Consider the following 27,266-nt stretch of genomic DNA (forward strand, 5'->3'; position numbering starts at 1 on the left):
ATTAAGCATACGTTAGACTTTCACCCTACACCACTGCATCTTAGAGAAAAGTATTGCTTTTTTAATTTACTACGTTGATCTTTAAGATTTGGATAATTTGAACATGTAACAAGTAAGCAGGATAAGATGCAGTAGCATATTATCAATCTAGTACTATACGAAGTATCCACAGATACAGCATTAAAAGGAGCTTACATAAAAAAATGTGTGGGAAGAACTGATGCTATAATAATATAACTCTTTGAAAGACCATTCTGCTTAATGAAAAGTATACTTTTTATACTTGGAGTTCATTTTGATGATAATACTTCTGTACCTCTCACTGTTTGTGTTCAGGACTGTTGCTTTTTATTTTTAGACTATGTTTTTTAAGGTTTTACTCAGGTCAAGGTTGAGTCCTTTTATCAACATTAGATATTAGATATTATTAAAAATGAAACAACCAATACTATAAAACATCATTATGCTGCATTTACTGCCACAAGAGAAAGAACCCCTAAAATATTATTCAGTAAATTTTCTTCTGTCTCTCTTTCATGGTTTTTCTGAGTTTATGTTCACCGAAATTACACACATTACTCTCCAACAGTTCCCACCTCCTCCTGCTGCTGCAGCGTTTAGACTCAGGTCAGTGTCTTCCCTGCATGCCTTGCATACCAGATTTGTTTTTATTTTCTAGAGGATGGGATGGGAGACGTAAACAACCTAAAGCCGTTTCCACCCGGGGAGTCTAGGCCAGCCGTGAACACACTCTGGACAGAGAGATTTCCACATCTGGTTTCCATCAAGCTTTAAAGTCAAAACCTGATTTTTAAAACTCCAGTGAAGGGTTTTTCCAGTACATGAAAGAGACTCAAAGGATTGTTGTTCAAGTTTTATTAAACAGCTCCTGTTGTTTATGCAAACTTCTCACATAATTCCCCTGTATTCCCAATTTTCCCCTGTGTTGACTGGTTTATGGCTGGGGGTGGGTTCGGGGTTGAGAATTAATTATTTTACAACAGCCATAAAGATAAACTGGTAGCACTGCAGTAACACCCTGTTGGATGTAAACCAAAGGTAGAAGGTTTTTAATCCACAATAACGAATGTCATATGTTGCTGGAAAGAACAGCTGACATTTTAAAAGACTACAGTGTTTTGTGACTATTAACTCTAAAATGTAAGGTTTTGTATTCACTCCCAAACAGGACACTGAACTTGAACTCATTCCCTACCTGTTAAGGTAGACATTTAGTAAAAGCACATAATCAGAGTTCATGATATATATATATAGTAAATAACAGTGTTAGGAAAGCTACTTTAAAACCATAGATTTGCAAGCCACCAACTTTGTCACAAAGGAAGAAGTTGAACTATTCAGCAGAGCTACTCTAAGTAGAAATCCAGTTTGGTTAACTAAAGGTACTTAGAACAAGTTTGTTTAAATAGTAAAACAATTAGATTAGATTGACTATATACTGTATATATGTGATATAAATTGTAGAAAAGGCTTAAACAAAATAGTCACATGCCAAATTAAAATGGTATTTCATTGTTCTGTTTTCTTCGTTTCTTCTGTTCACGTCTGAGATATAACCTCAATACCACTAAAGAAATAAGGATCACATTGTATTACTTACTTTAAAATAACAAAGTTGTTGTTTACTTGTGAGTATTGTAACATCGGACTTTCACGATCTTAATAACTAAAACAGTCTTCACACAAGGTCATCCAGGCACTACACAAAGGTCAAAGGTCACGTGTCTTGGGATGGCTAATGCATGAAAGAAAACGTGGTCTGTTTTGTCAAAGGGGGGTTATTACAGTGGAAAATAAAATAAAAAGCATTCCTTTCGAACCCAAAATAAAAGGTTGGAAACAACTAAAAGGCAAAACATTTCTAATCGACCATTGAATCACTGTTATCATTGATGAAAATATAAAAGTGGTTGAACTACCAGCAAGCTACAAAATTCCGTTTCCTCCCTAACAACAACTCCCCAACACTGGTAAATAAATAGTAAGTTCACAACCACAATAGGAACTCTGTGAGGCAATACTTAAGCACAGTGATGAAATGAGCTACATCCCAACATGACATCTTAGTTTTAACATGCTAACCTTTGCTAGCTAACAGAGAGCACAGCTGAGGCTGATGGGAACCTAATTCGTTTTGCAGATCTGTACAGGACTAATTGAAATGTTGGCCTTGTGATTCAAGGGAACGTGATTCTGTCCCAAATGTCATGGCAACACACCACTCAACATGAAAACTTCACAGATCTCTTCTTATAGGAAATTATTCACAGGGCCCTTTAGTCTATATTCTGATAATTTAAACTGCTCTCTTTCCAGCCTTGGGGAAGCGGTTTCTACCAGTTTGATGAGGCTGGACTTTCTTTGTGCTTGGGTTTCAACCACAGCTTTGTCTTAGACATGAAGATAAAACAATCTATTTTTCAGACAGTAACAGGACAGTGTGACCCGGCCAGGGACAGGACTTGCAGCATCTTGTAATGTAATGTTGATTATGCTTCTAAGAGCAGGGGAAGAGAAGAGTTGGTTTGGGCAGAAAGTACTGTCACAACTGTGAGTAATTCTGTCAACATTGTCAATTCTCAAAACCTGACGTCAATTTGCAGTTCTCCCGTGTACTCATTTTGTTTTCAGTTCAATGCTCCAAGAATTGTATCACAACATCCATCAATCAATCACAGTTAATCAGTGCCTTACAAAAATACCATGAAAGCTAAGGAATGGTCATTTATGACTCATCCCTTATTGTAAATGTAAATTATTGAATCATGATCCCATTACAACCGTAATTGAAGTAAAGTTGAGTAAATACAATTAAAAGCTTAGTTTAGGGTGTCATTATTGACAAAAGTAACAAAATCTGTGAACGATTGTAAAATAATTATAAATTAATCAGGGTATGTTAAAACAATAATGAAATAAGCAGGGATAAAACAGGACAGTCTTTCAGTTGTCTTATCTCTTATCATATATTTTGCAGCTGATGTGGCAATAACAAAGTTTGGCCTCGACGTCATCGTGGTGATGCTGTTCTCAGTAATTGAGCGTTTTATTTAATCACCATGATAAGATGCACTCCAGTGTTGGACAGTCAGCAAAGGGACTTTGCTTTTGTTTGCCTAGGTGGCAGATGAGCAGCAAGGGTCGGCGCTGTGATCCCCTCACTGTCCCAAAACTCCAATAATGTTTTGTTGCTTTATCTTGTCCAATCAGATTCACAGGAGGGCGGCGCTGCATCAGCATGTGTGACTATAAGAGGTGGGGGAGTCCAGCAGGAAGGCACCATCCGGTCCAGTTTTCTCCTGCAGTACAGGTAAGTCTGAATCTGTTAGTATCATTTGCTTATGGGCTTTAACTACTGAGACAAGTCCACAAACTTAAGACTGAAATGTAACGCATTGAAAGTTAAATGTGCCGTGTCTCTTAGAGATTTGAAGAGAGCGCAGATGTTAATAATGACAATAGGATGGGGTGAATTTGAACTAAGGAAAGACATGTCTTAAAATTCCTAAATATGGGTAGCATTTGCTCCTGAAGTCTTCAATGTCATACGTTTATATAAAGTTATGGCATGATCCCTTTCAATCTATTTCTTTGAATTTAGTTGTTTCAGTTTTATTAGTTTGTTAAAAAATGTTATGTTGGTTTAGATTTCTCATCTACAACAGCTGTTTTTAAGAAGCAAACCTGTTTCTCTATTTTGATACTCTGACTGAAAATGATGTCTAAAGGAGATAATACAAATCATGTTTGACTCTATATCAGGGTAGTATAAAGTATACTATGGTCAACATGAGTAAAATCATCTAAACGTCTTCTGTTCAGTTAACAACCAAATTCTGAAACTTGTTGAAGTCCATTGTTAATTTGCCAAACATTTTCCGGTTCTGAAGTACTTGCTTTTGTTATCTAAAATGTCCTTTATGTTTAACGTAACTGTGACAATAGTATGGAATCAGGCAAAGTATGGCCAATCAGATTTTAATCTTAATTAAAAGTTTAAAATAATAAATAAATGACCCAAAGTAGTATTCACCACTGAGATGTGAGAAGCATAGTGGAAGAGAAGAGGAAAAACGTTGCGATAACTTGGTTAAAAAAAAAGAATTTTAGGCACTTTAAATTGGGTGAATAAATGTGGGCTACAACGGTATGAAAATATTCTTTCTCCTTAAACATATCTTATTCTAAATTCACAACAGATGTATTAATAGCCTACTAAAGAAATCTTGTTTTGTTGCTCTAAAACATGAAGGTTAACTTTGTGACCTTTGGAACACATTGTTGTGGTAAATTACTCCAAAGTCAAGGTTCACCTATTAGTGTTGACAGGACGTCCCTGATAAGCCAGATAAAGTTTACAAGTTGACATGTGGGCGTTTGGACAAACTAGAAAATATTTATTTTATTATCAGAAGACTGACTGTGATTCCTGGAAAATGTGAGAACTTTCATCAGTGAGTCATCTGATTGAGAAACAAATATCTATTCAACTTCAGAAAACAACAGACTCATCTTGATGCTTTTCATTTTGGTTTTATTACAAAAAAATAAATAATAGAGAGAGGATCACGCAGCACTATCAAGCCCCAGGTAATATCAAACATAGATAATAATTGAGTATATTTGTTTTTGTAGGTCTCCTCCACTCAGCAGCCATGAAATTCTCCCTCATCGCAGCCGTTGTTCTGCTTGCTCTGGCACAAGGTATGATTTTTACATTTTAATTTCTTCAAATTTGACAGTGCATGTATTCTGTTGGGCAGAAAAACATTCTTAATATTGACTTTCCTTAAACCCACAGGAAGCTTTGCCCAAGATAGTGCTGATCTTGAAAAGCTCGGTCGATACCTTGAGGACATGAAGGACAAGATGGTTCGGGAGCTGACCGACATCATAAACACCCACGACCTGGCCAACCAGGCTACGTGAGTACAGGCAGACATCCAAATAAATCAGAGTTCAGTCACTCCTCAGAGGGCTGAACATCTACTGGCTGTCATACAGCTTTAGTAAATCACTTTGGAGATTAAGATTATTGCTACATTAATATGTAATACATTACAATATATGATGACATAATGAATTATATGAATGTACACTTAGACAGATTAGAAAGTACTAAAACAACGTCATGCTGTTAGTAATGCAGTGTAATTCATTGTATACTATAAATACATGCATCTGACAGATATAAACAACTGAAGTATTTACACTATGAACAGTATAAGGAGGTGTAAACAAGTGCTGAAGACAAATATATCTAATTATAATCCAGTGAAATAATATAATTCTGAAATGTTGTATAAGGAGTACTTAAGTATATATTGATGCATGTCTTTTTTATTTTTATTTCTCCTACTTTTTCCGCCACTGAATAAATCATAATATAACTTTCAATTTTAGGGTGCATATATAAATATCTACTGCCAAGTAATTAGAGCTTTATATATAAAGTAAAAAGCACCACAATTGCCTTATTATGCAATTCAGATAAAATATTGCAAATACTCATAAAGGACACAATTGTATATAAGTACAGCACTTATTTATTTAACCAGTTGTGTAATATGCAGGTCAGATTGTTTTTTGTATTCTAGTATGTGTGCTTTTGTCTCATGGTGCTCATGTTGTACCCCACAGGAGCTTCGTGAATGAGAAGAAGATTCAGCTGGAGCCCCTGGTGGCTCAAATCCAGGAGCAGCTGCAGGCCGTGGCCTCCAACGCCGAGGCCCAGATCAAGCCCCTGGCCGCCAACGTGCAGGCTCAGTTCCAGCCCCAGATCGATAGCTTCCAGCAGCAGATAGACGCCATCATGCAGCAGCTGACCAGGCCAGCCGCACCCATCGCCAACTAACTGATCAGTGCTCCTTAAAGATGCAGATGTGCCACACCACCACCGTGCAGGCAGAAATACAAGTGTTTCAGTGATTGTTGACATTATCATCTGTCCCAAAGCACAATAAAATCTTGAAACGCAACTGCACTTTGTCCACTTCATTGTGTGTGAGTGTGTGTATGATGGGTGCATGTTTTTAGACCACTTTAGCATCTAGTATAATTGGAGTTGTGAATATGCCAACATTGGCTCAGTCAGTAGGGGCTGTGAGCCATAGGGTTGTCGGTTCAAGTTCCCGATTAGACCTAAATATGGAGTGTGGACTGCTACTTGCAGAGGTCCTGGGGTGCCCTTGAGCAAAAGCACCCCCCCCCCCACAACTGTTAGTACTGGGATGGGTTAAATGCAGAGACCACATTTCACTCTGTGTGCATGTATGAGTGACAAATTAACGGGGTTTCATCCTCCAATTCTATTGAAACTCTTACCAGGATACATCTGGTAACTGCAAATGTAATTATATTTCACGCCTGGCTTACGGTATTTTTCTGTAGTTTCACATCCGAAGAATGACAAACACACAGAATATTTTTCCAAGATTTATTGAAGCAAGCAAAGGTCATAAGACATTTCACAATAAAAGGCTTCTAAAGCCCACACATCCAAACATTTAAAAGGGATAAAATGGCAGAAAGGAATGATTCAATGTCACAGAATTCTCTTCTAAAACCCTCCATGAACTGGTAGTTTTTGATTTTAACTTTTTCCATTTTTTGTTTATTTTCTCATTTTAACTCAACAAACCAGGCCTGGTGTTTGTTCATCTAGGCCTGGTTGGAGACTTGTTACCATAGGCATTTTTTATTATATCATTTCACTTATTTTTACTTTGTTTTGTGTATTTTCATTTTTTTCATTGTTTATTTATTTTGTCCATCGGTGAAGCTAGTCTCAAGATGTCCAACACCTGTGAAAACACAAAAATACAATCAGTGATACGAATAACTCCACAACTCGTCAAGTACACAAGTGACAGCAATGAGAGATGAGATGTCATATCCTTCTCTGGAAAGGTAGTCATACCATGGTTTTAGGCAGTAGCGACTCCAGCCGGGGTTGGCACAGGCTTCTGGGTGGCTTCCTTAGCCTGGTGGGCCTGAAGCACAGCCACCGCCTCATCCACCTGCAAGATAAGGTTGTAGATTGTTAGCAAAACATCATGGGGCCATCTCTAAAGTGCTCCGTTTGCCACAAGATCTTTCCTGCATCTTAAAAAGTGCAAACTAGGCAAGATGATTTCTTAAAATTAATAAACTTTCATCCTTTGGTGGAAATGTTCCTCAAGTTCTTACCTTTGAGCGGAGAGACTCTGGGGACTCCAACATGTGGAGCAGCTCTGAGTTGTCAATTTCCAGCAACATGCCGGTGATCTTCCCGGCCAAACCAAGGTGCATGTTCTGGATCATTGGGAACAGACGCTCACCTAGAGATGTGACAGACAATGAAGATTTAATACAGCGGAAACTACTCACCAAGGACCCGTTAGAGACAACACGTAAAATACATGTTATATACATACGTATTTAATACAGCGAAGAAGGTAAAGTAGGGGATAGAGACAGAGATGGAAGAATAAGGACAGAGAGCTGAAGGCAGGCTAACATAGTGTGTGTATGTGTAGAAATGTTGGTGACACTTACCCAGCATCTGCTTCTGCTCCTGCGGGGGAGCGGCAGCCAGCATGGAGGCTGTCAGAGGCTCCTGTCCCTGAACATGGACAGCAGGCTGATGGGAGGGAAGATGGGAGGGATTAAAAGTCAGATAAACAAAAACATTTGGGTCCATACTGAACTTTTTCAAATGTGCAGGGATGCATGGGTCAGTCAGTGTGGCCTTTTGAAAAATGTGCATTCGTACCTGCTGCATGGCAACTTGTTGCTGCGCAGGCATGTGCTGCTGGGGATTGCGGACTCCTGGGGCATATTTGTACTGAGGGACTCCGCGCACAGGAACTGCGGCTGCAGCAGCTGGCCGGGGGCCCATGGGCTGAGCTACAGCAAGAGGGACAGAAAAATAACGCATAAGAGAAAAGCAGCAGCCAGAAAGGGAAGCTTTATTTTGTGTTTAGTTTGATGGAATATTGACTTGGTACAGGTGACCTACCAACACGCTGGGTGGACATCATGCGGGGCATCTGGGAGGACGGCCGCATGGCACCGAAGGTCTGAGGGCGTGGTGCTGAGGGACGCATCGCACCTGGCATGTTCTGGAAATCTATGAGCACAAAAACATAATGGTATCATACACGAGACAAACAACTTATTTTGTTACAGTGAATACACACAATGATGAACGGACATGTGAGGAAGTGTGAGATGCTTACGTTGTGGCCGGACCCCTTGTGTGGCCCAGCGGGGGCTCGGGCGGATCTGGGCCATCTGCCCAGCAGCTGGGTAGTAAGCAGCACGGTTCTGGGCCTGCGGTATGGCTGCCATGAAATAGCCAGACGGCGGGGCTGGCTGGTAGGGATTGATGACTGGGTTTGGCACTGCGCGCACAGTGGCCATGCGCTGCATGTACTGGTTGGTCAGGTGAGCTTGACGCTCCTCTTTCCGCTGTGCCAGGGCAACATACAATGGCTTGGTGGCTACAATGCGTCCATTCATTTCTGTCACCGCTTTGGTGGCCTCCTCCGGGGACGAGAAGCAGACAAAGCCGAAACCTTTGCTGCGTCCGCCTTCCATCATGACCTGAGTGTCAAAAAAAGAAAGAATAGATGAGTGAAATTGGACACTGGTAAATCTATAAATGATATAGTATAAGCCAATAGCTGAGGCATTACCTTGGCACTGGTTATTGTGCCAAACGGTGTGAACTCCTTTCGCAGACGTTCATCGTCAAGTCCATCATCAAGGTTCTTCACGTACAGATTGACACCCTGGAAAAAAGACAAGTAGTTTTAACTTTGGGATTTATTTTGAGAATATGACTCATTACAAAAGCTTTATCTAATCTAAAGGTATTTGTCTGTAATACATATTTATCCCCAAAATCCATGGTGAAGAAATGTGGGGCCCATGAACTACAGTCACTGTTGCAGCTGTTTTGGCCAGTGCAACCTACTGATGAGAGAGCACCGAATTTGACAAAGCTGCATTCTTTCAACAAGCTTGACCAAACAATATTACAGAAGGGATTTAAAAGAAGCAGCTTTGATTAAAATGCATAATTTGAAAAGGAAACTGACCTGGTAGCGAGTCATGCGGTCTTGTTTCATTTGCTCGAACTTGCGCTTGAGCTCTGTCTGTCGCTCCATCTTTTTCTGGGCACGGCCAACGTAGATGAGCTTGCCATTATACTCTTTCCCGTTCATCTCATCCACCGCCTGTGAAAAAACAAGAAAACTTAGTCAACGCTGTTAAAACTATCGTTCGTTCGCATGCATGTATATCGAGGGGGTCGGCACAACTCTTACCTGCTGGGCGTCCTCATGCCTGTCAAAACTGACAAACCCGAAGCCTCGAGATTTTCCGCTCTCATCTGTCATGACTCGGATACTCATGGCTTGCCCTAGACAACAGAGAAAATATCTTTAAGGACTATAAAGTTGCCCCATGTTATACTGCAGAGGATAAAATACTGTATTCATTTGAACAGGAATCAATATTTTTGAAACAAGGACACCCTGACTGACCGTATTTACTGAAGACGTCCCTCAGCTTCTCCTCATCCATGTCTTCACCAAAGTTCTTAACATAGACGTTTGTAAACTCCCTTGCGCGGGCACCCAACTCGGCCTCGCGCTCTTTGCGGGATTTGAAACGGCCCACGAATCTGCAAATGGACATTTAGCAACATATTAAAACACTTACACTACAGTAATAACACAAAATATTGCTCATCAAAATAGTAATGCAAATTGCATATGTTAAGCATCATAATTTGTTTTTATTGCGTCTTAACCTGCTAAACCCATGTATTAACTCACTTTTGCAAAGAATTCCCGACTGAAAGTGCTCAAGCATCATTCATTGAACAAAGACTCAAGTTTCCCCATTTCATACATTAGTATGCACGACGGTTTTAAATGTGTTAAACCTTAACTTACACTTTTCGGTCATTGAGGAGCATGCCATTCATTTTCTCAATGGCTCGTTCAGCTGCCTCTTGAGTCTCAAAATGCACAAACCCGTAGCCTTTAGAGCCATTCTCGTCACAAACCACCTTAGAGAAAGAAAACACATGCTGTTTTTAAAATCCACACGCATGCAGTAAATTCAACCTCAAATAGTTATTCGACCACACTTCAAATATTAGATTTTTCTATAATACTGTCTTTTCATGTGGCATGCCTTGTATTCAGGAACAAGTTGATCATTTAGTCAACAATTGATTAACAGTAAATGACTGTTGCTTTTATACATCTCAATTGTTTCAACAATGTTGCATGAATTTGGTTCGTAGCTTGGTTGCTATGGGAAAATATATAAAGTTGAGCTAATATTAATCTACATACAAATGTACTGTTCGGTTGATGGGCAGAAGGCAACAGAAACTGACTTTTGAGGGGTAAAAAGTGGGGGGCAAGTATTTTACAATGAAAAAAAACTCCAGTACATTTACATAGCACACACATGCAAATGACCACTTTAAATGTTTTGGCATAACAATGACTTCTGCGTGAGCAGCCCCGTATTTCCGGTTGGAAACAAAAAGATGGGGAGTCGGTCACTTGTCCTTTACCTTGCATGACAAGATGTTGCCGAAAGCAGAGAAGGTGTCGTATAGAGCCTTGTTATCGATAGACTTGTCAAGATTCTTGATGAAGATGTTTCCCACGCCGCTCTTTCTCAGTGACGGATCGCGCTGCGACCACATGATGCGCACAGGCCGCCCCTTGATCACGTCAAAGTTCATGGTGTCCAGTGCACGCTCGGCTGAGGGGAAAAGCACAATTAGCACGTGTTACATTATTCAGTACATCTAAGGGGGTTTCAAATAAAACATTATATGTTAATGAACATCATTTCATTGTTTGTTCAAGTGTAAAAACCTTTAGAAATAAATTGGTTTTTTTGTTGATCGACAGACAATAACCGTTAGTTGCAGATAAATTAATAATTAAGAGCATATTTTTATTTCATATGCATTAGAGGGCTAGATCTACAGTCACCACCATAATACTTCCTATATTAAAAAGGGGTTGTTGTGCAAAAGTCTCCACAGATTATATTTCGGAAAAATCTAAATAAACTATGCACCACCCACATAGACTGCAATACCCATAATTTGCAATAACACTGGAATCTACCCTGGTGCATTTTACACTTTATTATTTGCCAATTTCATATGGTCACTTTATAAATCAAATGTGCTGCTACTTTTGACCATGGTGAACTTATCTGCAATTTGTTTTTTAAGCCTCCCTTTTTTTTTTACAACTACGAACGTATTTGTTCTTCCCTTTATCTGCACTATACTTCTGCTGTTTTAATGCCGTAAATATCCCCAAAGCGGGGCAAATTAATTAATTCTGAAGAATTAGGCAAAGCAATGCTCATAACCGGGGAATGCATCGATGTTGGATGGTGTGCAGGGCTGAAATTCTAACAACTAACCGACAACGTTTGAAATATAGAGTGGAATTTTCATACCACAACAAAGCTAACCGGTTAGCATTCAGGGAGGATTAAATAAACGGTTTAGGCAGCACTTTAGGCCGAACAGTTTGGGTGTCGTCATTACAGAACAGAGATAAAGAGGCATTTAGTTTTCAGCAGCACGCTGCTACATTACTATGGTGGACAGGGCCGGGTTCTTCTCTGCTACGCCACTGCTGGGAGGTTCACATGAGGAGACCCTGCCTATACCGACAACATGTCGGCCGCAGTCACGTGTAGCAAAAAAAGAAAAAGGAGGCTAGCTCTCGCTTATCACCGCATGGCATGTTAAAAACAGACATTTCACACATTTTACTCGGCATTTTCATAAATTACTCACCGTCCGCTGGCTGTTGGAAGTTGACATAGGCGTATCCAAGGGACCGCCGGGTTATCATGTCCCTGCAGACCCTGATGGATAGGATAGCTCCGGCTGGGCTAAATTTCTCGTACAGCATGGCCTCGGTCACATCTTGGTGCAGATCCCCGACATACAGGGATGCCATGGGGTAGCTGGGAGCGCTGGGGTTCATGTTCTAGCGGAGTTCTTTTGGACGAAGACTGATTTTTGATGTTATAACCGGACAAAAGTTTTTGTCGTCTGTTCGAACGTGTGGTTCTCCAACGGTCGTTATAAGTCACGTCAGTTAAGCAGAATGCTGATGGTAGACGTTTACAACCGTTGGCGTCTTACGGCTTTTGAGTAAACAAAATACGTTTAAAATCGAACTATGTCCGCTTCTTAATGAATTTTAACTGTAACTCAATGCGACACGCGATGTTAAAAGCGAATAAACGTGACTTAAGGCCTCGCTTCGGAGCTGGTACGACGTCGACTGAAACAAAAATGTCTTCGGTTTAAACGTTAGCTAGCTCGATCTTATACGTTACCGTCCAATGCGCAGGGTCTACTCCAGCTTCACCGTTGTTACAAAAAGAAATAAAAATGATTTTTTGTATATTTTATGTTTTGAATTTTTTTTGTTTTTTTTTTATTTTTTATAGAACGTGTGCCGAGCGGGCTCAGGAGCACACACGCACTCACACAGCGCTAACAGCCGGGGTAGAGGGGGAGGACACACCGGGAAGAGTTTATATATATACCAGAGGACGCGTCACTGCAACGGACCAATCATGTTCCAGTATATTTGTAAAACAAGTTAACAAGGGGGCGTGAACCACAACTGTACGCATGATGATGAAATCAAGTAAAAACGAATTGTTAAAGGTGAAATCGACTTATTGTGTTGACCACAATAGGCCATTGTTCAGTAGTGCTGCATGGGGACGACGTGAAACCCCCTGCATTTGAGTGGATCGACAGGCGAAACTAAATACCCGCTAGTATACCGTCGCCTACAGTCAGGATGTAATGGACCTGCCGTGCCTTATGAGATTTTTACCGCAACACGGCATTCCGCATTTGATACGTAACGTGTGCATGGGCATTTATCAAATATGATATCGTGCAAGACTCTACATCATATGATTTCCAGTAACATTGCTTTTGCATCTGACACCATCACCATCACGTTTGACAAACTATTTCCTGCAATTTCATGTTGGACATTTATATTCCTATTTTACATGATCCTTTACAATGCCAGACCATGTGTGTATTATTGAGTACACCTATTATGTGCAAATATCAAGCAAGAGTCATGTGTGAAAGGTGTATTTAATATCCATGTAGTTGAAAGGTTTACCTATATGAATAGCTCTGCTGTTTTTATTTTTGTCTTATACAAATCCTTCCCATTATAAACATATGCTTTCTACAGCCTTCATACATCATATGCTGGGGTGTAACTCTTATGGCGTTATCAGCTGCTATCAGAGTGAAAATGAAGACAGAGCTACATTACTCACTTCACTAGATCTGTTTCTGGCCATTGATCTGAGCTGAATAGCTCACAAATGTCACTGAAATGGGCCTACTGACTGAAAACTAAACCCTTGATATTTTATAGTATGGTAGAATAAATACATTTACTCAGGTATGATACTAATCTGAAGCACTTATTTGAATATATGTTTATAATAATATGTTTCAGAGGCTTGCTGCAGTGAAAAACATGTATCTAGATGTGATGACTATACGTTTTTGTGAACCTGAACATTGAATTTGTGCCTTTTGTGCAAAACATGCTTTTTTGAGCACATGAAAAGTTTACTTTTTAGGGATGCATGATGATCCTAGAGAAAATTATGCTTTGCTGTAGATTCAACGTATATACCAACATGTAAAAAGAGCACACATTTAAACATTTACAGCAGTCTAATGCAACATAATAACACATTATAGTTTAACACTGACAGGGAACTGCAGATTAAAAAAGTGAGTCAAGCTTAATTTGAACAAAATTACATCCATACATACACCACAACATGGCCCACAAAGCCCTATCATCTGCAGAGGGCAGTGTTGTCAGTGAAAAGCTAGTATCCATCTGAAATCAAACCAGAGCTCTGCTGCCCTTTCTATTGTGCTTTCCTACTGAATCTTTTTTTTTTATTCACCAGAACCAAGGGAGGTAACGGAATAAAATAAAAAATGATATTAGCTTCATAATGTTTTAATTTCACAGGTCTTTCATCAGTGTACCGAAGTGTCCCATTGGCCTCGCATCAGCTTAATTTTATATTCTGTTTTTGTCTCATTCTATTTTCTTTGCTGTTCTGGCGAATTACTTGAATCATTTTGTCTTTCACTTTTATGTTTAGTTTATTGTATGTCGCATTGTTGCTAAAACTACACAGCAGCTATTGTGCATTATTACAAATAAAGCCTTTTCATCCTTTGAAATCAAAAGTAGTGTTCTGTCTAGATTTGTTAGATAAGAGTTCTAACATTAAATCAGCCACTGTTCAAAGAAGGCGGTGTGCTTTTAGAGGACGTTGCAAGCGGCTATATCACCTAAATGCAATGCTTTATAGGAAACATTTCACCCACAAAATGGCAATTTGTTTCAATTACTCAGTTGAACTGTTTGTTCTTTCATGTCCCCATGGAAAAATAAAAATGGTGTCCTTTTCAATGTTTCTAGACTTTTCTACACTTTTTGGCTATTTGCTCACAATGGAGTAATGCGAGAAATTATCCTTTTTGGGTGGAATATGCCTTTACATGGGTTATTCTCAGATAACCCATGTTGTTGTTGTATGAACCATGCCAAGACTCGGATTTCTTGGCATGGTAAAACTTGACACACGGCTTATCATTTGCATTAATACATTGTAAAAGTCATTCCACATGTACAAAGAGCAAACGCAGCACACTTGATTTAATGTTTTAATTCCACTTACATGAAAGCACATAATCAAATAACATACTCAGTGTTAATTCTGAATCCTGCATCCCATCTTTTTAAAACCAAGATACTGTTAATTATAAGAAACTGGCACTACTTTGTTACTACTAAATTGTCATAACGCAGCTTCCTACCAAGTTACTTTAATAATCAGTTGATTTTAGGCATGTTTTAGTTTTTCACAATGTACTTTCAAGGAAGGTAAATGTTACTGTAAACCACCTGGTTCAAGCTAAATCCTAAGCAGAAACTGCCAGTTTCAAAGCACGGCTAACCCTCACACCATACTACTGAGAACCACATACATTCCAGGAGTCAAATCAATATTCAAGGGAATAAAATACACAAAAAGAAAATACAAAACACCTGAATAGAAAAAGAGTAGAAAGCCACATGAGAGCACATGGCAAAAGTATCATCTGCACTGCTGAACAGATAAAATATCAAAAGTTACAGTATTGCGCCTTTTTGTCAAGTTGTTCACTTAATCTTAGGCTTTCCATACCTTGTCATCTGTTATTGAGAACAGCAGGAAATTATAGTGTACACATTTCACCGAGTTTGAAATAGATGTCAGTAAAATGGAATGTAACCCTCAACCAAACCAAAGTTTAAATACAGTATTCCCAAGTGGCCATTCATACAGAAAACCTTTCCTATGCCCAAATGCACAAAGAGCAATGACAAGTGTACCATCCATAAATACACCATCTGCTACACCGACACCAACAGGGCGGGATGGATACACCCAATATGGTTATAGATCTTTACCAAGGTAAGTCCCTCCATCATATGATCACTGCTTTTTCAAACGAGATCTTAAATTTAGTGACTTCTGATTGCTGTAACAATATTTTTTTTATTTTAACAGTGTATATGGTTCAAAGGATTTTTTTAGACTCGCGTGTCAAAATGATTGTAAATATTGAGTTCAAGTAAAACATACAAATTATCAAAATTACACTTAGAGGTTTTTTTGTTTGTGTTTTCCTGCAACAGCAGCAGTTTGCTACGGTGATAAGGTTGAAGAACATGGGGCAGATTTGGATCTAAACAAAGGGGACATCATTTGGACTAAACAATGAACAAAAAAATAAACATCCACTGTTTGACACAAGTATATTCGAAAGAAACAAAAGAGAGATCTATTCCATTCTTTTCTCTGTGGAGGTGCTCATACAAGTAACACACATACACGTCAGTGTATCTGCATACACATCCTGTACTTTACACATTGTGAGTAGAGTGTAAACATACATATCCGTGCATGTGTATGCACACACAGCCACACACACAACTTAGGCTGGTGAGAGGTAAAACATGTGTTTTTCTTGCTTTTTTTTTTTCTTCTGAAGATTAGTTTTACTCAGTTGCATCCTCCTTCTTATCTTCTTCTTCTTTTTTGTCATCCTTCTCCTTCTCCTTCTCCTTGTCCCCCTCCTCCTGCTCCTGCTCCTGCTCTTCAGCCTGGGCGTCTGACTGCCACAGCTGCAATAGAGCAAGTGATATTGAGATTAGTGTAAACTAAGAATCATGGGAAACAATTCAATATTTCAAACATTTAGTAGAATTAGATGACTTATAAGTCAAAATCAACCAAACCAGTGCAGAGATAAGTGAGATCAGAAAGTGACATTTTAGGACACAGAAATGAAGATGACACACTTACTGTCAGATTGTCACGGAGCAGCTGCATGATCAAGGTGGAGTCTTTGTAGGAGTCAGCGTTGAGGGAGTCCAGCTGTGGAAGGGCTTGTTCAAATGCCTGGAGGAGACACAGACAGCCATCAGTGCTTCCAAAGAACATGTGTTTAGGCTTCCGAAAATTGTACCCAAAAAAATGCAAGGAAAAACTAAAAGAAATGATGATAATGGATAAAAAAAGACAACAGCTAACAGCCACGAACAAGGTTTAAGATAACGTGTACATTCCTGCTGTACTTGATAAAATGTTGAGTACAACAGCTTTAGTCAAAGGTACGGGCTGACATGATGCATTTCTGTCCAACAACAACTGTACATCGGAAAATTAGTAAAACCAAGGTATTTTATGGTTTTTGTTATGGTGTAAGACTGATGTACTAATGCTCATTATGTACACAATAAGTACCTACTATCGCTTGGGGATCCATCAGAACACTAACAGCAGACAGCATGGTAGTTTATCATTGCAGCCAGATTCTACCATTTAGAATTACTTAATTGTTTTCTATTTGTACCGGGAGCCAGTAAAAACATTCATTTAAAAACTAACAAAATTCAAAAAGGGTCTTGAAAACATGCGGATAAAGTCTGAATAAAAGTCGATTCATGACAGCTTGTGGCAGAAAACCACAATGCAAGGTTTGAAAATTGTTGAAAAACTTGTGATAATGCACCTGTTCGTTTATAAGGAAATTATACCACCTTAACCTTGTCTTCCTATGACAAGTTAAAATTAGTAAAGGTGAAAAGTCCCTTTGTACTCAAACATCAGGAAAAACACTTCCGCTTCTAAGTTAACTCATTTGTTACAGAATCACAAACCCACATTAACATCATATAATGCTTTTCACAAGATAAAAAAGTTGAAATGAAACAGTTATATGAGAAAATGGCAGTCCTTACTTCCTTGGCCAGCTTGCAGGCTTTATCAGGCGAGTTGACGATCTCGTAGAAGAAGACAGAGAAGTTGAGAGCGAGGCCTAGGCGGATGGGATGGGTTGCGGGCATTTCATCAATGCTGATATCAAAGGCTTTTTGGTAGGCCTCTTGTGAATTAGTAATGGTTGCTGTACATAGAAAGAGAGATCAATCAGTTAGAAGATTTTACTGAATTGGAAAGAGCTACCTGTTGAGGTTTGTTCACATTAATAGCTGACTGCCGGATAAGAGTACATTCCTTTGTTCAGAATCTGTATGTGCAAGACGGTGCATGTTCCTGCTTCTAAAATATATTTCGGGCAATCATTACATTTCACTTTTTAGACGTTTTTATCCATAGCAACTTACATACATTCAGTACTGTGGACAATCCCCGAGCAATTTGGGATGAAGTGTCTTGCCCAGGGACACAACGACATGCCTACTGCAGTGGGACTCGAACATGCTACCCCCTGATTCGAATTTTAGCGAACTATCCACTGAGCCACAGCCTCCCACATATGCCAATATTTACACATGCAGTTCAATTCATAGATACGTCACCTAAGCCCTTCTTATGCCCAAATTGCCGGGCTGTTTATGACTATCCATTAACCTGCTGATTATTTCCTCCACAAAATAATTATTTCGTTCCACAGAATGTAATAAATATGTTGATCAACTCATTTGTTAATTGTTTCAGCTAGGGATGCTCCAATCAACCGGCCGCCGATCAACATCAGCCGATACTCACTCTCTACCGATCGATCGGTGCTCTCTAAAAATGCCGATTGCACGACGTAAAATGATGACATAAAACGCGCACAGAGAAAAGTGTCATGTATTTTATGTCATCATTTTACGTCGTGCAATCGGCATTTTTAGAGAGCACCGATCGATCGGTAGAGAGTGAGTATCGGCTGATGTTGATCGGCGGCCGGTTGNAGATCTTTGAGTTATCTCATGAAAAATGGGAGCAAAAACACAAGTGTTGCATTTATATTTTTGTTCAGTATAATAAATATATATCTTTATATACATATGTATATAATAAGTGTCACGATATGATTTTATTTTGTATTTGCGTGCATTTCCTGTTTGGAAAGTGGCGCTGTACTGATAGAGGTGATTTTATTTTGGAATTCTTAGCGTGCACTTCCTGTCCTGAGAGTGGAGGTGTCCTCAGAGTGCAGGTGTCCTGAGACTGCTGCCTGCAGGCAGGCTCCCATGTGTTTATTGGCTGAGTGCAGCACTGGCATTAAGATGAATCTGTTGTTGCCTTTCGGCTTATGTGTTTTGATTAATTCAACAAAAGGAGAACGTTTTGAAGAAAGCAGGAAGAAATTGAGCATTACATGAACAAGAGTGATACCACTATCATGTCTCTCTCGTGCAGTAAATACAAAGCCACAGCCAGGAGACAGTTAGCTTAGCTTAACAAAAAGACTGCAAACAGAGTCAAACTGCTAGTCTGGCTATGTCTAACGTTCATAAATCTGTCTTACCGATGTCTAAGACTCTCTGTTTGGCTGTGTGCTGGCGGGAGTGCCAGTACTTCCAGTACTTCAGCTGCTCGTCTCGGTTCTTGTCTTCACTGAACACCACCATGATCACACTCTGAGAAGAGAAAAACAAATAAATGATGGTCACGTCTTTGATTATTCAACTAAGCCAGTGTCTCTACATTATTGCACAAAAGATAGCTTAGAGAGGTTTCGTCACTTTAGGTAGACTATGCAGTTTTTTTAAGTGTTTTTTGTGGGTGAAATATAAACTACAGCTAAATAAATTAAACTGGGATAACTTTTTGGCAGGAACCCTCACCCGAACTTTGCTGATGGGGTGACGGAGGCGTTTGTTGGCACTGAGCTCGTTAAGCGTCACGGCGTAGAACTGGCCTTTGTTCAGGTAGGTCATCGGTCCCTCGCCCTGCTTCTGACGCAGAGAGCGGGTGGCGTCCAACGTGTACTGGAAGCTGTCACTGCACACACACACACACACACACACACACACACACACACACACACACACACACACACACACACACACACACACACACACACACACACACACAAACACACACAGAGATAGTAGTTGATTAGACAATGTGGGATGGGGGTGCACCACACACTTTTGCATGCCTTTGTGGATCACAAATGTATATGTTTGTATGCTGAAGGACTTACACTCCCTCCTCATGAAATATGAAGCCATCTGGGGCCAGAGAGGAAGGTGCGTGGTACTTCTGTTGAGAACGCTTAAAACACATGGAAAGAGGAAATCATTGAAGTTCTTTTAGCCTGAGAGGAACTGGTCAAACAATGCTTTAAAACAATATTCTCATAAATAATAATGACATGGAGATTTCAGGCAAACAGTGAAAACATTCAATAACTATTTGTAGATTTCTGTTGAGGTAATTAACTTTTGAATTATCAATGAATAATATTTAAACATCCATCCATCTTTGCGTACCTTTAAAAAAAAAAACTGCAGCATTGCATGTACATTTAATGTTCCCATCCTCTCTCTTGTTATAATAATTGTGCCTCACTACATTTCCCATATTGTCTTTTAACAACCCCTAGTTTGCCTGATAATTTACTTCACTGTAATTTACTAATTTACGAATTTAAAAACCAACGAAGTTAGACCCAGTAATACAGTACATACAATATTAACTGTTATACTGCGCTTTTTGGGCCTGTTTTCCCTAAACGTGTTGGCTTTTATCCTGCTAAAAAAAGCATTATATATGTATTAAAGTTCTACATAGAAAAAAAGTCATTTAAAATAGCGTCGGAAAGGTTCAACCGGTCGAGTATTTAACAAAAAAAGAGGAATTATTAAAGAAAATTCAGAAAAATAATTAATAATAATTTCTTCAGGTGAAATTATTAATGTAATTTATTGTTTTTAATTTCCAATTTGGATTGAATTATGTCATGACTGCTCAGATTTATTTTGTGACCCCACCAGACTGGAAAGCACTGTTTTAGTTTGATGTTTTCTTTATGCTGTCATCACTCAGTATGTATTCAGACTCTCACCATGTCTCTCTCCTCCTCGTACGGGCTGTCGGGCGGACTCTGCTGGTCTTCCTTCACATACGAGCTGTGGCTGACCGTGGTCACCTCGTAGGGATTCTGTTCGTAGATCACCCTTGACGACAGCTCCTCTCCCTCCCCCCTGTAGTGAAGCCCCGCCCCCGACATGAAGACGGGCGCGTACACCTCGGCCTTCACGTGGGCCAGCGCCGGCGAACCTCCGTCCGCCGACACGGCCTCGCTGGAGCTGCTGTAGTGGTCCCGTTTGCTCTCCTGGTGCTCCGTGTTCAGGGACAGGTTGACGGGGACAGATTTGAGGACTTGAACACGGTTGTCCACCGTCTCCATCTCACTTTGGCTGCCGGGGTTGCTTGGCAATACAGACCTGAACAAAAACATAACATTTAGTTTTTATTCTTTTCATTACTTTTGACTCCTACTGAATGACTGCACTGTATTGTGTGCTTTAATAGAAATTGGAGGATATTGGACAATAACAGTTCCTACACCATCCAATGATATAGGGAAAAAAACACTACATTTGGTAAATTTCCACTATCAGAATAATCCTGTATATCCTTGTCTGCTTTACAAAGTTGTCTAACTTTACTAGAGTAAAAACTGTCAACATGTTTGTCAGGTCTCAAAGATTAGTTTGTGAGTAACACTGTATCTACATATAACTGTATTGTATCTACAAGAAACCTCCACAGGGCACCTGTAATAGGTGTGTCTGAATATATTAACCTGTTTTATTGCTTTAAAAAAAAAAAAAAGATTCCATGTTCTTCTATTCAGAAAAAGAGAGACCTGGAGTTACCATTCTTGTAGATAAATGTTACAAAAGCAGAGACCCATTAAATCATGAAATCTTTGGATCTTCTTCTTTTTTTTACAGGGAACAGGACGTTTTCACTGGCCTCAATCTATCCTGTGCTGCTGTCTCAGTGCTTCAAGTGAAACAATGAGTGATCTTTGCACACATGCCTGCTAAAAGTGCTATTCTCATATAACTATTGTGTTATGGAAATTGTGTGTTTATTCTTCATACAAGTCTTCCATTTCACTGCTCCATATGTAATATCATTTACTACGGGTGCACCATGTCAAATACTACAAACACTGAGCTCCAGGATTTAATTCCATACATTGCTGGGAAAGGCTAGCAACTACATGTTTGACATTTCTTTTCTCTCTGTCTGTTCATGTACAACATTGAACCAGTCACGGAGACACAAATTCACTGACCTCCTCTCATGTTCCTCTGTAATTTCCACGACTTTCGGCACTGGCAGAATTCTCTTTTCTTTAGGCACCTGGGAGGAAGAACAAAGAGTGGTGTTATGTTGGCCTTCAAACTGTACCTGACATTTTTCTTTGATAGAATGGGATGCCATGACTTGAAACTGCCTAAAATAGCTCCTGCCTGTTAACTACAGTACTCTCCACAATGTATGTTTAACATAAGTGCAGTTAGAAAAGTGGTTAAATAATAATCAGTGTGTTTTGAAATAATTGATTTGTTCGACAAACATAATGATGTTAACCATTATGTCAGTGTAGCTTAAAAATCTTTGATTCCCAAAAAGTATGCTATTTAATTCAAATGAATATGATATTTATTCATTTTTTCTGTATTTTTTGTTTTTATCAATTTGCTTTTCCATCTGATGGAACAGAAATAAGCACAGCTGACATGTTTTTTACAAAGTCCTCAAGGTTTATGGTTGAACCTGGGAGAAAGACACTATAAACAAGCTCTTACTTAAAAGTCAAGTAAATCTCAAAACATGCTTTACATAATCTTTTTTAATTTTTTGCATCTTTAGAAACATTTTCTCTTAACATGAGGTGACGTCTTCCACATTTCTGTCTGACCTCCTCTCCAACATACCAACAAATATGCAGTTTATCATCATACAAGACAAAGAAAAGCATGAAGCCCTCCACACCTTGTAGTATTCGTAGAGAAGGCTCAGGGCGTTGGCGCTGTCTTCGTCCCCGTTGATGCTCATCATGGCCTTGGTGGCGGCCGTCAGCGGGTTCTCCAGGTACGACCGCCATGCCTCGTCCTCGCTGGTGTACGCACGCCGCACCGCGGGGTAAGAGTTCTCGTTGGGGACCACCACCACCAGACGTTTACTGGTGGACACATTTCAAATGGACACAAATTAAATTGCAGGTTTAAGCTTCACAAATGCTGACCATTCATTTAATTTCCAAACTCAAATTCGTTGTTGGATAGACATATTTGTTGGTACTGAGAGGCCTTCAGACTCGGCATGAATAGTGGACCAACAATTCCTGATCAATTGATCAAACAAACTTGTCTTTAACTTATAGTACATTATACCAAAGCCTACAGTTACCTTGAAATGTTTTTCTCGCCTAGAAAAGCTCTCTGCCTGAGAGTTTGTTTACTAATAAGAAAAACATATGAGTGCGCTGAGTCTCTTTTTCAATCATTTTCATCGTCTTATATAAAGGTAAGCTGTCGTTTTTTCTTTATTTTTGCACCATCAAAATGCTAATGTTTGCTTGCTTTCAAATACTGGTAATAACGTTTTATTTCTTGCTGGTTAAGACTATTCTAAAGTTCAAACTTTCAGATCACTTACTTTTATTCTTAATATCAATTGAAAAATAATGAAAAATTCAAATATAGTAGCCAGTGTTATGTGTTTATGTGGGTTTGTCTCTCCACTCTGTGTAGGCCCTCTTAAGTCAAGATCACAGACCAGTTAAACACACATTGTTGTCACAACATCACTGTGAACGCAGCCAATCACAGGAGAGCCTCTGGATGTGTCAACTTGCACTTGTTGTGCAGTGATCAGTATCAGTATAATGTCACACCTTCAGCAAGAGTCCTGGAAGTATGATGCAGTAGCTTCACAATAATTTAGTTTTTGTTCATTTGATTGTGCTAAAATCTAACTAAGATCAACAGAAAATATTAATCAGGAATACTATACTGTGAAATATGCTGTACAATCTTGGATATTAATTCACAACATGAAACAACTAGGCGTATTATAGGCCTATATTGTGGTTGTCTAATTGGCATTAACTCCTGTCTGCCAGATATACCTGCCAAATAAAACATGTACCACGTCTTTATTATCTGATGTCAGTATGTATGATAAATACCGTTAAAGCAAAAAGACTAATGGTAGAAAAAAATAGGCATCAGTATGAAGCTGTTCCCCCATTACTTTCTCATATTATCAGGTATAAATGACTATGTCTTGTTGACTTCTCCATGGCAGGTAGAGAGCTGACAGGCAGGTATAAAAAGACCAAAGACGTATGCAGGAGTGATGTTTAGGATTTCAACAACTCTACTCAGGTGAATCTGACTTAATATAACACCTGTGGGCCATAATGGTGGCACTTGTTGTCACTGCATTGCTGATGCAGGATGCATGAAGCAGCATCACTGCAGTCACACTAAGAGACATGTAGTTGTTTAAAAATACACAATGAATGCTTATTATCACATTAAAACATTATCTTAGTTAAAACAATTATATAGTCATAATCACTCACTTGGATTATCATCAATACAGATATGAATTAGTAGTAAGCAATGTGAAGCTAAATAATAGATGCATAATTAAACTTTCAGACCCTCCATAACATTTTGAGATTTCTGTGAGCCAAGGCCTCCTCTGCTATTTCAGAAAAATAAGTGTAATAAATAATTCAAAAGCACAGACCCTCTTAAAAATAGTAGGTAAACGGTTTTCCTTATTTTTTTACTTGTCTGAATACAGTTGAAAAGTTGTAATTTCTCCTTAATTCTTTTGTATAGCTTCTGGTGTTAGAGAACAACACATAGGCCCACAGGCAACACACACTGTCCACATTCACAAGTAGATCCATTGCGCACTGTAGGCCTCACAATATCAAAATGTATTGCAAAAATAGAGCTAAAAGTCTTATTATCAGTCAAAGACATCATCGTGAAATAAAAATAAATGTCTTGCAGTTTGAGGCTTTTCCCCAGTCAAAAATGGCGAATTCAGCTCTTATGAAATCCACGGCACCAAGTTGACTTTTTTTCTCAAAGCAAAAAGTTGAATAAGTCATAAATATCCGACAGTAATACAAACAGAACGAGACATTCTTGCTATCATATGATACAAAAGCCAAATCCAATTTTACAACAAAATAGTGTTAATTTAATTAGCGAGTAAAAATAAAACGTTAGAGGGAACCATCAAACATCCTCTCCGCGGGCTCGATCACTTACTTGTCTGTCTCCTGTGACATATTTAGCTTCCTCGATTATTCCTTGTGAAACTGGACTTTCAAGTCGGAGCAGGTAATAGAGTGTGTGAGTTGCCAGAAGTTGGGCTACAGGTAAGTCGACTTTTCTCGCCCCGCTTCTTTCCCTCCCTCTCCCTCTCCCTCTCCCTCTCTCCACCTGGCAGGTACTAGAGCCGCTTTTGTCCGCAAACAGCCAATCACTCTGTCTTGCGTTCACTTAGTACGCATATTATGACAAATATCCACACATCCTGCTGCCATGAATTATAATATTTGCCTAGGCTTGCTTTAATGGCAGCGAGGCAGCTTTAGCCGAAATTCTTTCACTGTGAAAAAGAATTGAAGGTGAGGGCGAGTCTGACGCTGATTGGCCGGTGCAGATTGAGCCGGGCTCTGATTGGCCAGTGAGTCAGGTAGAGGCCCACCTTACCTGCAAGCAAACTAAAAGCGTGCATTGAAAGCCCCAAAATGACACAGAAAACGTGGAAACACGGGCAGCTATTTAGGTTTAACGCTCTAAATGAAGTTATTTGCCATAGGTTTTATTTGTCCTAGAACATTTTTATTTATAAAACCACAGGGATAAAGTCTGTGGGGAAGGTATCCACATATTGGCCTCAGACACACAACCACAGATTGTCTTGCTTCCACATACACTGATTTAACCTTTTTGCACCCCCCTCTGAATGTTCATAATGACTTGTGTGTGAGTGTCTGAGTTTGAGCTGATCTCAGAGCAGACAGGAGGCAGGGAGGAGCCCTGTCATTAGTTGACACAATGCCATTGTCCCCTTAATGAAGCCATTGTATGAGAAGATCTAAGAGTTTGGGATTAACCTGCCAGAGCAAAAATGTGTGTGTGTGTGTGTGTGTGTGTGTGTGTGTGTGTGTGTGTGTGTGTGTGTGTGTGTGTGTGTGTGTGTGTGTGTGTGTGTGTAAATACTCCATTTTTTGTTGTTTTAGTTAGTGTTTTATTGATTGAGTGATTAATCTCTTAATGGGAGATTCTAGTGTAACAGCAGTCGTTGGGTATTGGGTACATTTAAAGACACTTTAAATGGTAGAAATAAAATCATGAAAACGTTTAAATATATGATCTTTAAACGTAATTAATGGGTAATACTAAACGGAAAATGTGCTGATTTTATCGTTCTAACTAATCAAAGTACAACAACATCTTCCAACACCATTTTACTCATGAAACAGCTATCAAAACTCTCAGATCTTCTTTCCCCACTTCTGCAGGCTTATTTTAAAAACATGCAGAAAAGATAAACTCCCAAGACGGATCTTCAGAAACGGTTGGGATGCAATTTCTAAACTGGTTTTATGTCCTGAACGTGTTTGCATGACAAAATATGGGCCTTTGGTTATGAATGCTTTCAGGCCCTCTTTTATGGAAATCACAAAATGTCGTTTTAGATTCAGTTAAACCGTCATTAGTGTGTTTTTGCGTGTGTGTGTGTGTGTGTGTGTGTGTGTGTGTGTGTGTGTGTGTGTGTGTGTGTGTGTGTGTGTGTGTGTGTGTGTGTGTGTGTGTGTGTGTGTGTGTGTGTGTGTGAAGAGCAAGCATTTGTATGTGCAGAACTGTAAATGATATCCTCCCTTGTCCAATTTGTTTTACAGAGCACCTGAGCCTCAGCTCTCTGCGTATGTGTTTGAATGGAACTGCTAGATAAATACAGGTGGGGTCCGTTTCTTACAACAACACACAGACAGAGAGTCGATCAACAGAGGAAGAGACAGGATAAAAACACATTTAAAGTAGGAGAGAAAAAGATGGAGGTTTCCAAGCACTATCAAACTTTACTAACACTCATGAACACAGATGCATAACGTGGTGGGCAAACTGAGCTCAAGCCCACTGAGCAAAATCTTTTTTTTATTTCTTGTTAACCCTGTAAAGTCCAAAAATAGAAAAACATTATAATTTATTTGTTTGACCTTTCAGATGTTGTTGCATCTGGAGCAGAAATTAAAGAGTTTTCAAAATGTTTACGTTTTGGTAAGTTTTTATCGAAATGTTGTAATATTGCAACGTTGGGCTTACGTGGGAGCAGAATTCCTGTATTTCTACTCACATTGTCTGAATAAATATATTGAACAACTAAGGGTTGATTTGCAGGATTGATTGCTTACTTAGCCCTATATCAGTATATAGCATGAATAATAATCACACATCAGTCATATTTTTTATGAATAGTCATTTATAAAATATGTAGTCCAAAAAACAGTTTATGTTGTCAGAAAAGCAAAGACGGACGTCACACTTGGTGCATTGGGTGTTTGTATACCCTTTACTGCAGTGTCTACAGCATCCTCTCTTGGTATTCCCTGGGAAATGTGCAACTAGGTCCTTCCATACATCCAGTGGAGGTTGTGATCTCTTGGATGGGGCCCCGTTTGGTGGACTCCCATCACCTGAGGATGGTCTCTTCTGAGCATTCAACAGGCTCCTTGATGTCACTGTCGCTGCTGGGCTCCCGTTGCCTGAAGA

At 39.3% G+C, this 27,266-nt stretch overlaps 4 protein-coding genes across 4 annotated transcripts in view; 2 read left to right on the top strand and 2 right to left on the bottom strand.

Moving 5' to 3' along the window:
- hexa (hexosaminidase A (alpha polypeptide)) overlaps positions 1–27,266 on the top strand; it is a 189,123-nt gene that overhangs the window by 18,124 nt on the left and 143,733 nt on the right. The window lies entirely within an intron of this gene.
- On the top strand, positions 3,300–5,999 carry afp4 (antifreeze protein type IV). Its single transcript, NM_001303288.1, has 4 exons — positions 3,300–3,331; positions 4,657–4,725; positions 4,823–4,946; positions 5,662–5,999. The coding sequence occupies exons 2-4, from the start codon at positions 4,677–4,679 to the stop codon at positions 5,873–5,875; spliced, it is 387 nt and encodes a 128-aa protein (NP_001290217.1). The 5' UTR covers positions 3,300–3,331; positions 4,657–4,676; the 3' UTR covers positions 5,876–5,999.
- On the bottom strand, positions 6,444–12,586 carry LOC104966698 (polyadenylate-binding protein 1). The gene is made up of 14 exons (XM_010795929.1): positions 11,858–12,586; positions 10,601–10,794; positions 9,966–10,081; positions 9,552–9,691; positions 9,333–9,427; positions 9,105–9,242; positions 8,700–8,795; positions 8,241–8,607; positions 8,021–8,131; positions 7,775–7,908; positions 7,558–7,642; positions 7,210–7,340; positions 6,941–7,040; positions 6,444–6,824 (listed from the first exon to the last, which is right to left on the bottom strand). The coding sequence occupies exons 1-13, from the start codon at positions 12,048–12,050 to the stop codon at positions 6,948–6,950; spliced, it is 1,893 nt and encodes a 630-aa protein (XP_010794231.1). The 5' UTR covers positions 12,051–12,586; the 3' UTR covers positions 6,444–6,824; positions 6,941–6,947.
- LOC104966697 (14-3-3-like protein) overlaps positions 14,796–27,266 on the bottom strand; it is a 20,593-nt gene continuing 8,122 nt past the window's right edge. The window contains exons 4-6 of the mRNA XM_010795928.1: positions 17,436–17,599; positions 16,498–16,593; positions 14,796–16,316 (exon numbers count right to left, since the gene is read on the bottom strand). Coding sequence (XP_010794230.1) covers positions 16,191–16,316; positions 16,498–16,593; positions 17,436–17,599 — 386 coding nt within the window. The 3' untranslated portion in view covers positions 14,796–16,190. The remainder of the gene's footprint in view (positions 16,317–16,497; positions 16,594–17,435; positions 17,600–27,266) is intronic.

The sequence above is a fragment of the Notothenia coriiceps genome, unplaced genomic scaffold (genome assembly GCF_000735185.1).
Source record: "Notothenia coriiceps isolate Sejong01 unplaced genomic scaffold, NC01 NC01_scaffold00037250, whole genome shotgun sequence".
In the NCBI taxonomy this organism is placed as follows: domain Eukaryota; kingdom Metazoa; phylum Chordata; class Actinopteri; order Perciformes; family Nototheniidae; genus Notothenia; species Notothenia coriiceps.